The following is a 17,687-nucleotide window of genomic DNA, read 5'->3' as shown; positions in this document are numbered from 1 at the left end:
TTTGTGAACATGGAGGTTTTACAAAATGCAAATCACAATTGGCCGCAGATGCCTTTTACCTCACACTTACCAATTTCACATGGCATTTTGGATAGATTGTGGTTGGATCGTGTTGCCCAGCAAAAACAAAGCCTTCTAGAGTTCATGAACAGCTGCACTGTGACCGTGCATGTTTTGGTCTGCCAACAAGTGTGACTACTATGTTCACACCTACCCAAGAACACCAATGGGGAAAATGAACTTCAGTTCAATCAGACCAAAGGCTGGTGGTGTAACAAGGATCTTAGATTCAGACCCCTGAGCCTAAACTAACCTGCCCATTCTCTTAAAGATGGAACTTATAACATTTCTTTATTATACTATTCAAAACTCATTGGGTTTTCCTTAAGAGAAATTCCATTCAATGCAATATCCATTTGAATTTGGTCACCTGTCAGTGGCATCAAATCTACCTCACAAGTTAAAAACTGTATCAAACAGACAGATAGGTGTAAATAAGTTTAACAAAACATAATAATATAATGCTTATACTTTAGAGACTTTGTTTCTAGATGACACATCTAAAGTGTTATTTGACTTGAGTCACTGCAGGTGTGTGTGCACTAGTGTCTCAGCCACACTGTAATTTATAGAAACTCAAAAGGATGGTTTCAATCCACTGAAACACTAGAGGCTTTTTAATTTGAAACATTTTCAGAAGTATTTAGTTTGTAGCAAAAGCACTCTTTAGTACTTTAAATGCTGCAAATGGAGCACATCAAGTTTTTGCTCTGAATATGACCATTTCTACTTATTAAACATAGGAAATAAATGGTAAGTCCTGACTGTAACAGAAGTTTAAAATAAAGGCCTCATACCTCGACCACCATTTTAGGTAATTTTTTAAATTATTTATGTGCCATTTTTCAACACCGTAATCTAATAGAGACATAATATTGATCTAGTTTACCACAGTGTGCATCCATTGGCTTATCCTACCTAGCTGATGTAATGCTACAGTACTCTAATGTCATTTGCATGTTTATATATGAAACAAAAATTTGTACTCAGGACCAGCATTGTACAACATCCTAAAAAATAATCTATAATAACTATAATAATAACATATATAAGTATATAAGTGGACTCATCTATAGTAAAGTGAGTATTTACATCAGCTAATGTCACTTGCAGCCACTGAATTAGAGTTAAATTGTACAATGGGATATTATGCCATTAAACAATGTTGGTGAAAACCGCAATTCCCATGATCCCATGTTACGTCACAGTATCAACAACCAATATTTTTTTCAATTGATTTGTTGATAGTTCTAATGGCAGACATTCCACACTATGTATTTAGGCAATAGTATCTGTAGAATACTAATAAAGCCATTTTCTGTTCAACGGGGGCTCAAACCAAACAGCAGTAAGGGGTGAATGTGTTCTGTCGACATCACTGTCAGTCAATGTGAGAAATTCACTAGTTGTCAAGCAGTTCACGTTCATCATGCAACAGGGGAGACATGTCAATTTAAAAGTTGTGATTTCTGTGAGTCAGTCAGTGTGGCTCTGTCAGTCTCCCTTCTTAATCCCTCCTACAAAGCTCTGACTCAGTTGTTCTTTCCAACCAGGAAGACTGCTGGCAGTGGGAACAAGACCAGACCTAATTGAATTGCTGAAAAATCGGAGCTGTGGGAGGTGATTCAGAGCTAAGGAATAAGGCTATGTGGGCCCTTGGCAGCACAATGAAGTTGTTTTGAGATGAGACATATTAATCAGTGTTTGATACCTTTAGACAATGTAATTAAATCAACAATAAACTGTAATTGTGATCACATGATTGTGCTCAAGGGTAAAAAAAAAAAAAACCAAAACACTCTGGAACCTTTATATGAAAGTGCTATGAAAATGTGTCTCTATTCCAATTACTCTCACACATTTTTTTGTGATATCTGTGATTGGACAGTACAGTACAAGTGTAACGTGACATCATGTCTGTGAGATTTTACGTGTGAAAGAAGGGATGACCTAATGGGGTTAGTGTAGTGTTTGTATTAATAACTGACTTCGGAGATATTTTTACAAACCTGTAATAAAATGTTAATCTTTAAATGCGTATTATGCAACTTCTGCCACTATAGTTCTTTCAATCAAAAAAATAATAAAAGACATAGGGCCGGATATACTAAGATCCCAATTTGCGTGTATTAATTTGCTTGTGCAATCTAGAATTTTGCATGTAGGGTTGAACCTCGGTTTGCGAGTGATTTACTAAGATTGCTTGCACAAATATCAACAGGTGCAAAGTCTTGCAAACCTCCCTGTTTAAATGAGCACTGCGTGCACTACTGGAGACAATACGCTGTAAAAACTGCTCTGGTTCAGTGTGCTGAATGATCCACACGCATGGAAATGTGACGGAGGCGTTTTGTCATAGATGGTATGGCATGACTCATTCATTCATTTATTTTTCATTTTAAAGGTGTGTGTGGGGGGGGGGGGGTCATGGGGGTTGTTGGATTGAATGACTGTCAGGAGCACATAATTTTGTCACACTGTAGCCTAATGTCGTCTCAATTATTTTTTCTTCCGTCACTCCAAAAATGTTCACACCAGTGTGAAAAATGCGTTTTCTACATCTCGGTTCATCATTTCGATGTCTCCTTAACCACAGCCATGTGTCCGCAATAACGCATACAAACTGTTTGCACCATCCTTTTGAGACGTAAATATAGACACAGTTTCTATAAGCAAAATTGCTTCCGGGTTTGATAAATCACTTTGTGTATGCTAAATTAATATATTGCATTTCCTCCTCCACCACACGCACAACTGCGTGTAAACGCCCCATATTCCATATTCATTGTGCCAAATGTACTAACTGGATGCAGACGCGCTATTTTGCACCTTTGATAGACACAACCCGTATGTGCCACTGTTAGTAAATCAGTTTGTACATTTTTTTTTGCGTGTGCAATGAGTTTGCACACATTTTAATACACGCAAAGCTTTAGATCCAGCCCATAGTTTACTAACATGAAGTAGCGTGGTACCATGGGAGTTGTTGTTTTACTGGTGGAAATATATGTGATACAACTCAGAGTCAAAAATGTGATCAGTATTTACAGCTGTCAATCATGCTTTCAATACCACGACCTAGTGATGGAAATATTTAATGTAACAGGAGGGGTTTCAATAACTGCCGGCTGCCGGTGATTTTGGCCAGCTACTTTAATATGTGTCGCCGGCTACTTTCTGCTCTGGAGCCCAGGTCAGGTCTTTTCTGCCACCCGGCACAAGATTGGAAACCTCCCACCCGATCGTGAAAAAAAATAAATGTGTATACGTATGGATTGTGGGGCTTTACTTGTATCACCAGATTACTATTACTAGTGACCCCTGCCGGATATATTGTCATTTGTTCACACGGGGAAATGTCAACCTCCGTACAGGGTCCAAGGTCTATTGAGCCAATGAATGTGACCCTGCAATCCCCTGTGCGGACGACACGGAACTACAGCGGGTTTGACCTGGATTGCGGGGGCATCCACTGTATACAAACATGGCTGAGCACTTGCACCTTGACGTCACCTGGGACCCCATGATATCTTAGTCTCACTAAGATATCATGTGCTTCATGTATGTCTGTAACTTGAAATGCCAAAAAGCAAAATATGGATTTTGTAAATTATAACAGATCTTTGTAAGATGTAAACTAGTACTTTCTATGTAAACAAATTTCCCAAAATATGTAATGAATGATGGTGGTTGGAAATAGAATATGAAATATTCATATTTAAACAGAACAAACCAGCTTCAGGAAACTTTATTGCAAATTTATACATGGACTGGCAAAAATCCAAAACCAGCTGCTATCCCTTATTAAACCTAAATATCTGGAGTAGTAGTTATCAGCATATTTTTACATGTTCAGTCACAACAGACTTCTCTCCAATATTCCAGGGCCCATCTGGTGATCAGATCTCCCAGTCTGAATTAATGTGACCATCAGATTTATACAAGATCGAGGAGCATGTGTCTTTTTATCAAATGACTATCATTTTAAAGTTGATTTGACCTTCAACAAATATGAAATGTACAAATATATATATGAATAATACATGAACAAAGAATAATGTAAATGGAGATCACTAGACGTAGTTTGGAGCAAGGTCACTCTTTTTTTTAGTCTTTACCTGTTATGAGGTCTACACTTTGCCTTTTGGAATACAGGCAAAGTGCTCTTTTCAGCTTTAAAATTGGTCATACATAAAATGAGGTAAAATGAGGTATTGTAAAACAGTCATTTTGCTTGAATGGCATAGGAAGGCTTCAGTGTATGTGGGCTTTCGACCCCTGTATACCCCCCACCAGGGCTTTGCCCCTGGACCCCATGACCCCTGCCATCTGGGAAGAGCCACCTACTTTTAACAAATAACCATCTACTCTGAAAATCATTGAAACCCCTGTAACAGACAGATACATGTGCGTGCTTATGGAGTTTATGTCAAAGTCTGTATGCTGCTAGGAGACAGTTGTTTGTTGATGTCAGCTGATTGCTAAAGAAATGGTGGCTATTGTTGTTCACTGTTGCTGCTGCAGAGGAACAGAAGATGAGCATTTTAAATCTGGGAACAGATCACTAGAAATTGGGCTGTTATTGAGGAGTGAGGCAGTCCTCAATTTCCAAATGGATTTAGATAAAGACAAAACACCAACACAAAACAGATTTCAACACAAACTGCATGTAACCACACAAGAATGTGCAGATCTTCTATAATTAAAGAAAAACTTAAATTAAAATAAAAAAAATAATTCATTCAGAGCCATAACTCCATAATGTAGCTTAGCATTTTATGTAGTAATGTATATTTATGTATTTTGTTTCTAGTAAAACAGCCACCAGTAATGTCAAGCATCACCATTAGTCAAGATGATCACAACATTATAGAATTCTGTGAATGTGATAGTGGGTGAAATTTTGGTTGTAATTTTTAATGCAGAAATGTTAGTGGTTTTCACTTTGAGGCTTAAAAATACTGTTAATCACATCAGTTCAGAATTGACTCAACAGTATGTGGGTCTTTGAGGCTTCATTTAATCTAACTCGGACACCATACCAAAATTCACCAGTACAATTTAAATATTTTTTAGATCCTCACTGGGATTTACTTTTGTTTTTCCATTAAAGTGGGAGATTTCCTCATTCTTAATCCCTATTGTGTGGGTCAAGCGATGAAAACAATGTATCTTTAACTTCCCATATGCACTCAGTTACATCAGATAATAGAAATACTTAATGGAAATGTTTTTTTTCCCTTGCAAAACTTTATCATCTTCCTCCACTTCAATGTGTTCTCACAGCACTCTAAAGGTGTCATTTCACCCCTTCTCACATTTCACTCAACTTCTCACACGTCATGCACACACATACTGCACGCACTCACTTTTACACATGTACACTGGAAAAGGAAAAATTATTTATCAAGGCTGAACCAAACATGAAGCCACTGAAATCTGTTGAAAATTGAGTTTACTGGGACTTAATCACAATACGCAGCTGTATGTCTTACCACTTAGCATGTGCCACAAATTACTTGGTTGTGATGATCATGACAGTCTTGCTGGAGTTTTCACATTCGAATTAGAGAGTTTCAGACCTTATTCTTTTTTAAGCTCCACCCTCTTGTCCAAATATGTTCAACAGGCCTGTCACTATTAATTGCTTCATCGATTATTTTGCATAATCACCCCCATATACTTTTTAAATAAGGTTGGATGAAACAATAGATAGTATACAGTACATTTGAAGCTAGAACATCTCAATATCCCGAGTGGCTGGCTGTGGTATAGGTCAAAAATTCCTTCTCGTGGATGTTATTCTTTGGGACACAGAGTACACAATAATGTTTGTCCCAAAGGTGATTTCAGACTTTTTCATTGGATTTCATCATGTCTCACAACTTTATCTGATGATATTGACTAAGTCCTTGACTGCTGCAAGGACCAATTGTGATCCCAAATCTGATGCCTGACCAGGAATCAGTCAGAGAGCCTCAAACATCCAGGACTCCAAACTGCTTCACACAGAATACATGACAGCTCCCATGACTGCTGGATTTTGGCTTGGCTTTACTTCAAGTTACCACAACTGAAGGAAACTGGCATCACATGGGTGATTTCTAAATATTTTTACAAAATTGGTCTGCATTTCAACTTTTTATTATGACATCAATCCTCTGCAGTGAGTTTGATGGACTAGTACAAGTATACTTACCACCACAAGTAGAACAAGTATCTTCTATCTTTGATTTGACTTATACTATAGCTATGGCATAAACTATAGATTATATGGCAATATCACATTTAAGGCAAAGACACAGCAACCCGATTGTTGGACGCTGTTGGGCAGTCTTGCGAGATTGGTGATATGAGTCTGGTTGGTGTGCTCTCTGTGATCGGCCCTCATTCATGCTGTCGCCAGTCTTTTCGGCCGATTCAACATGTGTAATCGTCCACCGTCGTTCCGTCAGACCAATCTGATTGGTGGAGGGATAGCCCTTGACAAGTGAATCAGTGAATGACAAGTTTCCATGTGAATACAGCTATGCCAAGGTACGTCACACTATTACTGTCTTCTATAAAAGGCCATTCACAGCTCATATTGTATCTGAATGTGTGCCAGTCAGTGTTGCCTATGGAGCTGAAGTGAACACTGTTAGTATTCTTAGCATAGTGCGATTTCTCCTTAGTTTTTGCCTGCAACATCTTTCTTCTTCCACAGCATGAGAGCTGACAATGCCAGTATCTTCTTATTACTAGCCATCTGTTCAACAAGTACAACAACAACAACCCTTCTTGACTACTCAACACTCTGCTGACAACAATGACTGACGACAGCGAGCTCTATGTTTAGAGAGATGTTCCGTCATTTTCCAGTTTTATGTCTTGCGCAAGCGCAGAATGTATGCTGAAGTCAGTATTCACTTTGATGTGTTCTTCACACTTTTTTGACCATGTTGGGGAGACGAGAGCCGACTGATACTCGGGCTACCTTTTCTGGCGACAATTGGCAGTCGGGTTGGTGTGTCTTTGCCTTTATATGTACGACTATTAGATTCAAGTGTCAGAAGATTCAAAGATTCTTTATTGTCCATTCACTAGATGCACAGAACATACAGAGAATTGAGATACTGTTTTTCTCTCACCTTGTTAAGTGTCATGCATTTAAAAAAAGAGGTAAAAATAGAATAAGAATAAGTAAGCAGTATAAATAATAAACTATTGCAGAACATAAAGTATACATGTCATTCTATTTACAGTAGCAACAGTGGTGCAATACAATAATGGTTATGAGGTGAGGAGGTGCATAATAGAACCAGCAGCAGATATGGCAATAGTGTAATGTTTATGATGAAGTGCAGAAGACAGTCAGCAGCCAATGTGAGAAAATCACAGGATGAAAGTCTATTGAGTGTTATGTGCAATTGTCACTTAAATTTTCAATATAGCAACAGTTCTAATGATCAGCTATTTTTCTAAAAAAAACCCCAAAAAACAGGATGGCAGGAGATAGTCTGTCACGATATACGGTTTAACCCTCTAAGACCTAAATAGCCACTGTAAACCAAAATCATCCACTGATCTACAATGTTGAATAACTTCTGAACCACTAATCCTATCAATACATTTATATAATCAAAAACTAAATGTAGGAAAATAGAATAGGACAAGAAATGCACAGGATTATATTATAATAAATGGTTATGAATCACTTAGGAAAAGTTAAATGTAGAGAAACATTCATTTAGAGGTCGCCACAAAATAGTACTAGGTCTTTAAGTGCTAAAAGTCATTTCCAGGACCCAATAGTGAACAATGGTGGACCCTGTATACTTGTTTACTACAGCTTTAGAAGCACCAGTTTGAGTTCAGAAAGGCCTCAATTCATTTATTTATGTCCAATACAGTCTCTTAATGTAATCCTCTGTTGTTGGGGGCACATTTAGGAGACACACAGCAGATACACAGCAGATACACAGCAGAATTAGTATAGCAAAGCGCTGAAAATATGTAGTTAGAACTAATTTTGATAGTTACAATGCTAATGTTACTTAGCACCAACCTTTATCGACATTCCTTTAAGAATTGTAAATTTACTTAACAACTTCATCTGCTCTTTGTTATCACATGTAAAGTGGTAGAATGACAGCTGGATATGTTTTATGGACTCAGAGACAGAGTACTGCAGCAGATTAAACACAGACAAATGAACAGAAATAAACCAGGAAACAGGAAATGAAATCACAGTTTATGAGCGGATGATTAGAGCAAAGCAAAGCTGTGTCCATCACACAGCATAGGCACATGGAAGATAAAAGTTTAGTGACAAGTGAGTGGCTTCTATAGAGATCCATTTGAACTTGTTTGGTGAAGTTGGAAAGTTATGGTGGTAGATTGATTTAGATTTAGACAAACTGTATTGATCCACAAGGAAATTACTTGGTCACAATAGTTCAGTTGCATACAAAAACACTTGAAAAAAACAAAAAAAACCCAAAACACTAGTAAAAAAGCAAAAAAAAAAAAAGTGGAAAGATTAAAGATTTTCAAGTTCCATGAACTGGCTGATTACATTACACACACACACTCTTGTACACTGTCACAAAATGACCAATTTCATTTAGTGATTTGGAGTGTTTTTGAGAACACACACTACTAACAAAAAAATAACATGCAGCACTTTCGCTGGAACACTAATTCAACAAGCCAACCAGGGTTCATGGTCGTGACAGGAACATGAAGCTAGAGTTGCTAGATTTAAGGTTTGTCATTTTCTGTACACATCAGTGCCTTTTGAACAGGCTGGAGGCTATTGACTTATGGACGGCATCAATCATGATTTTTGTGTAGTGTCCTTAGCCACTAATTTCTGCTGCACACATAGAACGCCAGAACAGAATAACTCATCAAGCTTTTTTTTTTTTTTTTTTTTTTTTTTTGCAGTAAATTGTTTATAGAAATGGAAGCAAACAATCCCAGAGATTTATTCATCTGGAGCCCAAACAGTTATATCAAGCTCCCTGCTGTGAAATAGCTTTTTGAGCCTGTTTAATTATAATGGATTATTGTCTATATATTAAGATAATTCACATCAACAATAAAGTGCCAGTTAAGATCAGCTTTGTTCATGCAGGAGTTAAAATCACAATATAAATAAATGGACTGAAAACATTTGGCAGCTTTGAACTTTAATATATTGTACCTTAAATCTGCATATCTTTCTAGAGCTGTGACTGGATTAACAATTTTAACTGCATCATCTATTAAAGTGGACATACCATCCCCAGCTAAGCCTACGTTCAGGTACAGCAGGTCTTAATACACAATTCGGATTTTTCGGTGAAATCTGATTTTTTTGTGAATGTGCTCATTCATATTACACATTAAATGCGACTTCTATCAGTTTTGAGTTTGAACAGAATGCGACCCTGAAGTGACCCACATGTGCAAAAAGAGGTCCTGACATAATACGTGACCACGCAGGCTCGCATTGTGTTTAGTAGAGAGTAGAGTAATCATACTCCAAAATCCCTTCCAGGCTGCAAGTGTTTTTGTCAGAAATAGTGTAAAAGACTAAATTCAATGATGAATAGAATTAATTTTTCCAATAAGTACCTCATGAATCCTGTATATTTGGTATTAGTACTTCATAAGTATTAGCACAAACACTATGAACTACTTTTACTGTGTACTTTTGTAGTAATCATACTCCAAAATTCCTTGGTAACTAAATGTTGAGGAAGATTCTTTGGGCTAAATTACTTTTTTTCTTTTAGGCCATGTTTTACATAGGGACATTGTTTGGTTGCACTGTTCAGAAACTTCCAAATTAGTCTCAAAGATCAGTGTAAAGAATTGCGATAAAATTGAGGTCATGATTTTATTTTTTAGAAATCGTGATATGATATTTTTGCCCTATTGCCCATCCCTGTCTGTATGGGATACTGGCTGAAGGAGCAACCTTTTAGTGCATGATCTGATTCAAGTTCTTTACTGCAGTAAAGTACAGGCTTTGAAGTTCCCTCTAAAATTTGTACAACATTTATACCAGCTGTTGCTGTGCAAAGTAACCTGAATCTCTCTTAATATACATATGAAGTTGAGACCATCAAAATATTAAAACTTGTGACCCTAAAAGAAAAAAAAAAAAAAAAAATAATAATAATAATAATAATTATATATATATATATATATATATATATATATATATATATATATATATGTATGTATGTATAAACAATATATTAAAAATAATCAACAGTAACTTTGCTTCAATGTGCAAATCTGTTTTCAATATCAGCAGTCAGACTTAAAACATCCTGCTACCTTTCCTTCACAGTCCAGATGGTCTTTCTTATCTGTTTTGTGTCTGCTTCCATCGATTGTATCCTTTTTATTTTACCTATTGAAGTGTCTCAGTAGAGAAGTAGAGAAATATCAGGAGCAATATCTCTCAGTCACTAGCAGTTACAGACAAAAATGTGTGTTGAGGTCACAGCCTTGACTCTTGACCACCACAATTTACTTATGTCATCCTTGAGTCTAAGTGGAAAAAAAAAAAAAAGAAATACTTCAAGGCCTTCCTGAGGTACTGCACTTGCAACCTTTTTCCCACCAAAGTCTTGAATCCAAGTGAATGTTTGTGCCCAATTTTACAACTTTCTGTGACATTTTACATATAATAGGGACAACGGACAACAAAGGGACTTATAGAAACTCATCTTCAAGTATAGTAAAAAGTATCTGTACTCACTTCCCACCTCTGCTGTTGGAATGTAGGGCCTAATAATATGTCAACTTTTGCCTTAAAACTAGCTAAAATATTTGGGACTACTAAAGACAACAAAGCATATGCTGAAATGTGCTAACAGTATTGCGAAAAAACTTTCCAGACATTTTTAGAATTATAACAGAAAACACCAACATGTTAATGGTGGGAGCCTTTTTTTTTTTTTTTTTTTCTTTTTAACAAATGTAGCTTTACTGCTACTTATTTGTAGTTAAGCTAAACTGAAGAGTCTGAGGAGGAAACTGTGCTCAATGAAGCTATTTGCATTGTAGTTCAATGTGTGTTTGAAGGGTGGTGAGGTTACTTATCATGACTACATAAAAACACAGCTGTGTTTTTTCTGGACAGTCTGAAAACAAGTTGATGCTTAAAGCCATGTACTGATAATACTCAAGTATATTTACTGTCTGCAAGATAGGTGAAGCAAACACAGACGGTGGCTCTAGTGGCCAAAATGACAGTGGGATCTCATCTCAGATAGGGGTCATTCCATCCCAAATCAACCAGATTTCAGAAAATGCCCCACATGACCCCCTCAGAAAATTCCCTACACCCTACCCCCACACCCTAGTTCAAATATCTCCCGTATTATCATAACTTGTGCAATAATCAATGCCATTATACTGTTAAAAATGCTATTTACACCTACGTTTGTTTACAATTTGAAGAAAATATAGTCATGCAGTAAAAAAAATATTAAAAATAGAACCCGTTCTATCCCAAAGCTAAAACTTTGTGCACATCTTGAAACATATATGAAGACATGGTAAAAATTTCAAAATTTTCATTAACTGGCCACATGGTAATTTGGGTGCTCAAAGAGTATTTCTGTGAAAAATTGAAATCGACCCATTTTATTCATTGCCTTACAGTAACACTTTTCATTGAAATGTAGTCTTTTTGTAGTATATTGTTGCATCTGGACCATAAGAATCCATGCAAAAAAATGAGGTCTCTACATTCATCCATTATGGCACAGTGCAAGCCTGAAGAGAGAGGACATTTTGAAGAATTAGCCTTTTCGCCTGATTTCAAGGCCTCGTGGACCAAACATGAAGGCACCTACAATTATTTTGATGCAAAATATGATCTTTTCAGGGGGAATTCACCCCAGACAGTAAGTTTCAGCAGTGTGGCTTGAATACTTGAGGAGATATAGCTCCTCAAAGTTGGCTGAAGAGCAAATTTGCAAAATTAAAAAAAAACAAAACAAAACATTAATTTTCAAAGGGCTGTATCTCCTAAACTATTACAGATATGACATTAAAATTTTGGATGTGTTCGTTTATCTGGTAGGTGAACAAGTGTGAACTTTTTCAGAATTTTCTGAGGGGGTCATGTGAGGACCATTGGTTAAATTGCCATGGAATGACCCATGCATGTTTTATTATTTTAGTTTGTGCCTTTCCTTAAATCATAGTGTACATCCCATTCATTAACAACCTGCCAAATATACTGTATCTGGAGCTAAAAATATGTTTAAATAGTTTGGCAAATTCCAGCAATTCCATTAAAAACTGCATTTTGTATTAATGTGTTGTATAGATTAGTTGCACCAAAGAGTTTATTGGAGAGTGAACTCTCATTAACATTTACTGGCAGCACTGCTTTTTATATTATGTATTTGTATCTGAATTCAGGCTATGGATACTCTGGTAAGCAAATTCCTTATTTAATGCATCTTTGCATCTAAATTTTCTCAGAATATTTTGCAGGCTGGAAATGTTATGAAAGCAAGAAGCAGTTGTTCCCCCTTTTGACACATATCTATCCACTATTTCCAATTAACGATTGAGAAACCGAGACACATAATTGGTTCATCTGTTTATCTGATCTGTAGTTACAATCAGTAATTTCATATTTTCAATAAAGGAGCTTGTCTGTTCAAAAAAGGAAGTGTGTGGCCTTGTGTATTCACACTCCTCAGTGCACAAATGAGATTTTTAAGATGGCGGACCAGAAAGAGGAACAATCAAGATATGCATTATTTCTTTTTTTGCATACCCACACATACCACACCCTTACAGTACTTCAATGTTAAAATGAGGAACAATAATCACCCCCTATTCGTAGAGTGATGTGCTACTTCCTGACAGGCTTCTATTGTCCCAGCCTTCTTTCTCGTACAGTGAACTCCTCTGTTCTGCACAATCTTGCTGCAAAATTGCATTATCTCCCAGCTCTTGTCAGAGTGATGTCTTGCATGTGCTGTATAATTAAATTAATTTAAACATAACTACTCAGCATATCAGCTTTTACAATATATCATCAGCTTTTCCCCTTTCTCCAGGCACAGTTGAAGTTAAATGGTGAATCAACACTGCAGCAGACAGATGAGGAAAAGGCTGCTGCTGCATCGCTCTCTGTGGGTTCTGGCTGATCCCCAGTCAGTGGTGTCAACACAGGTTTTTTTCAACCTGCTATCAAGGGCAATAACACAGGGGATCCTGGAAATATGCCCCAACTATTTTCTAAAAGCACTTGTTTTTAAGTTTCATAAAGAAAAAAAAAAAAAGAAAAATAAATATTGTAACCACAAAGTTATTATAATTGTGAGGTATAGAAGTGTCCAGATAAGATTAGGTCGGGCCACGTATTGTGTTCACTGCTGCAGTGGAAATAAGGACATGAGAGAGTACAGGCCTCCAAGGCCATAGTCTACTCTTCTCCCCTGCCACATTATTAATAGACCACAAGGAAAGGAAAAGGGACTATGACCTGTGTTTCCTCTTGTTCAGCAGCTGGTTTCACATGGTAACTACCATGGTAACAGAAAGGAAGATGTAGATATATTCTTCCAGTCATGCCTTTCGAGTGTCAACAGAAGACTGTTAAAAGATCCATACACTGAATTTTATTGTGATTTTCTTAAGTTGCTCAATCATAGGTTGGTGACCGATGAAACTGAAAAGCAACAATCAGCACTGCAATAATTTATATTAAGTACATTTCCATGAAGTGCCTCATCAGATTTCTATTTTTACCTCTGCCAAGGAGGATAGGTTTTTGCCGGCGTTGGTTTGTTTGTCTGTTTGTCTATCTATCTTTCCATGTGCAAGATAACTCAAAAAGTTATGGACGCTCTCCGAGTGCTTTTCTAGAAATGAGAGCGCAGACCTCTGCCAAGGCAGATCAGTGGGCCCTTTTTCCCCCCACCCCCACCCCTACCCCAATCACCACCAAAATTTAGTCATTTGTCCCTTGTGCCAGTATCGGCATTTCCCGAAATTTTCATCCAAATCCATCCATAACTTTTTGAGTTATCTTGCACACGGACAGACAGACAAACAAACAGACAAACAAACACGGGGGGGCACTGATCTGCCTTGGTGGAGGTCTGCACTCTCCGAGTGCTTCTAGTTGTACATAATTGTTCATGTTCAGTTTGTTGAAATGGTGTATTTATTTTCATCTAGTTTTTTTTTCACCCTAATTTGGATTATAATATCATTTGGTCACATCCTCCTTTCTAGCACTGCGTAGAATTACCTATGCTGAAAACGTACAAAATCTGACTTAAACAAAAAGTTCCACACAGGAATGTTTCATTGAACTGCCTTTCACTTTGATTATGCCACAATGCCTTGCCATGTTTTCATTAAGCTTATGTGAAGTCCCAACATTTCTTTCCATCCATAGTTTGCATCAGTTTTACTCATGATAGGAAAGTCGGACCACTGTGTAAAGTCTTCTCCATCACATCCCAGAGATTGCCATTGGGGTTCAGGTCAGGTACTCTGTGGTGGCCTATCCATGTGTGAAAATGATGTCTCATGCTCCTTGAACCTCTCTTTACAGTTGTAGCCTGATTAATCGTGGCATTGTTCAGTCTTGTGCTCTGTACAAACTGATGGTTGTTTAAGAAATGAGAAGCTACTGCGTCAGTTTGGGTTAAAGACCTTGTTGCACCTGCAGCATATTACTGCAGTAACTGTCCAATGGAAGGATCTGTTCTCTACCTGCTTAGTTAAATCTGTATGGGGCTGTTTCTTTGACCAGGCTATGAGTATTCATGTTTTGAAGCACTCCATTATTCTGTAATATGTTGCATTTCTTGCAGGACGGCCGTGTGTCCTTCATCGGTCACCAGCTCGGCGGCGTGACCTTCTCACCTAACAGCCGTGACCAGCAGGTCAAGTCAGCCCGTGCTGTCCAGATCACCTACTACCTCCGCAACCATGGCCCAGTGGTACAGGATGCCATCGCAGAGCGGTGGGAGAATGAGTTCTGTGCCCTGGTCAGCCGGCTGTCCACAGCTGAGGCGCCCCACGGACCAGACCAGCTCCACATCCAGTCACTCACCTCCTTCAGCCTGTGGCGGGACTTCCATCAGACAGGCGTGCTGGCCAAGGGGGAGGTGCTGGTCAGCCTGGTGCTGGTGCTTCTGGCCGCCACCATCTCCAGCTCCATGCGGGACTGTCTGAGGGGGAAGCCGTTCCTGGGCCTCCTGGGCGTGCTGACCATCTGCATTGCAAATGTGACGGCAGCGGGGATCTTCTTTATATCGGATGGAAAGTTCAACTCCACGCTGTTGGGGATCCCTTTCTTTGCCATGGGTGAGAAGTCTATTAAAGGCAGTGTGTTTGTGATAGACTGAGTGTGTGCTGGGGATAAATACGTTTAGTAGATATTGGTGAAGCGGCTTATCAGGGGTTAACATTCACAGTTCGTTACTTGGTGAGTGGATTAGCAGACTTGTGATGGGCTTTTCCTGTGAGGGGATGCCAGCAGTTCATGTGGTTGTTTATGCAAAATGAAAAAGTAAGATGTGTGTGTGGATTGTTTTTTTTGTTTGTTTTGTTTTTGTGGAGGTGATTTTCGTGCTGCTGATTCCATTGTGGTTTTTTTTCTGTGTTTTTGCATAGATGACACATACAATTGTTGTGCAAGACTTTTCATTATTTCTCAGGGCTTCGGGTGATGTTATCAGTGTAGTGGATTTAATAAGAAACTCTATTAGAGTGCATATCAAGCATGAGGAGGAACACAAGGCTATCACACATCTGAATCCCAAAGTGGTGTATGGAGAAGGAGATCAAGAATTAATTACAAACGACAGTTAAAAAAGAGGCTTAATTTATATTTCATATTGAAAGACATGATTTACTTGTGCTAGACATTTGTGATTTGACGTATGTCACTTTATATGTCAATATGTCTGGTCAGATAGTGTTAATTATTATAATTTAAATTAAGAAAACATCACTGTAAGGGTTAGTAAAATTTAAATGTAAGAGTCTAAATGTTGGAAGGATGTGTTTGAATAATTCTGAATGAATTTTACAATTCCAGTTAATGTGCAAATTCAGATAAATGTTTCATATATGCAGTGTAATCATCCATTTTTTTTACTATTTTTGGAAGAAGAAAAAATAATTGAGACATATGCCCCCCCCCCCCCCCCACACACACACACACACACACATAAACATACTTTTCTCAACTCTTGTAGCAAACAATACAATACACTTGATCTGATGATTATGATAAAAAATATGCACCGACATTAGGCCACAGTGTGACAAAATTATGTGCACCTGACAGTCATTCGATTGAACAACCTCCCCAGCCCCCCACCTCTAAAATGAATCTGGCGCCCCTTCCCAGCAATGCCATGTTAGAACTTCTAGATGAACTAGGGGCCAGTCACAAGGAGAAATCATACAATACCTTCTATGACAAAACTCCTCACAATGTCACATTTCCGTGCATCTGGATCATTCCAGCACACTATTGCCATTAGTGCTGGCGTATCCCAGAGCAGTTTTTCCAGTGTCTCCATGACATCAACCAGTAGTGCACGCAAAATCCTCATTTAAATAGGGCAGTCTCCAAGACTTTGCACCTGTTGTCATTTGTGCAAGCAATCTTAGTAAATCTTAGCAAACCGTGGTTCAGCCCCACACACAAAATTCTAGATTATGCACACGCAAATTAGTACACGCAAATTGGGATCTTAGTAGCTCCGGCCCTTAGTGTTTTCTAAGTATTGGATAGCAACCACTGTAAATTGGAAAAGCACAGGAAGATTGTTTTAGAAAGATAGCACTGCAACTATATAAATCAATTAATGAATCATTCTATTGGAACCAAATCCCACCGTATGTTATTTACAGGTGATAATATGCTGATAATTGCTTAATAATGAATATCATATTATATTTGTGTAATTAATTGCCTCTAAATCGTCAATAAATTTTAAACACTGGACATTTAAACCAGTTGGAATGTAATTTAGCAAAGGTCGCATCTCTGTCTAAGTCTGCTTCATATTTCTTGGTACATTTCCATCACTTCAAGACAGGAGGAATAGTGTGATAAATACTGTCATAATGGAACGTCCAACATGAATGGACAGAAAAAGAGACAAAACGTCTAATTCTGTGATAATTTGGAGCAAAAGATGGTAATTATACTAAAGAAATCAACTTAAATAGGAGAAATGCCCCCCCCACACACACACACACATTTTTCCGTCATGTTCCTCCCTTTGCTTTTTCAGAAATGTTTTATCCATTTGCAGTCCAGTGTATGTTGCGATTTCTTGCATTGCACTCCTAAGGTCACCATATCCCTGGGGCTTTGGTACAGCTCTGCTGCAGGGCTAGCTGACATAACTAAAGTTTAAGTAAGACTCAGGAACAGGAGGTTGGATCAGCTCCTTATGACCTACAGGGAGGAGAGGAGAGGAGAGGGAGGAGGTGTGATGGGGGTGGAAGGTAAAGAGACAGAGAGAGAGGCTCAAAAGGAAAGTCAAGGAGAAAAGAGTGAGGAGAAAAAACGGAGCGTATGCGATGAGGAAGGGTATGGGAGGAGTCTGAGGAAATGGGAGTGTGGGGAGGAGGGTGGGGTG

General features: G+C 38.1%; 1 protein-coding gene across 1 annotated transcript in view; it reads left to right on the top strand.

The window, feature by feature from the left end:
* ptchd4 (patched domain containing 4) overlaps positions 1–17,687 on the top strand; it is a 79,883-nt gene that overhangs the window by 12,338 nt on the left and 49,858 nt on the right. Inside the window, exon 2 of the mRNA XM_030128731.1 lies at positions 14,895–15,390. Coding sequence (XP_029984591.1) covers positions 14,895–15,390 — 496 coding nt within the window. The remainder of the gene's footprint in view (positions 1–14,894; positions 15,391–17,687) is intronic.

The sequence above is a fragment of the Sphaeramia orbicularis genome, chromosome 24 (assembly GCF_902148855.1).
Source record: "Sphaeramia orbicularis chromosome 24, fSphaOr1.1, whole genome shotgun sequence".
Lineage (NCBI taxonomy): Eukaryota > Metazoa > Chordata > Actinopteri > Kurtiformes > Apogonidae > Sphaeramia > Sphaeramia orbicularis.
The sequence above is the reverse complement of the archived record's forward strand: the minus strand, read 5'-3'. Positions and strand labels throughout refer to the sequence as shown.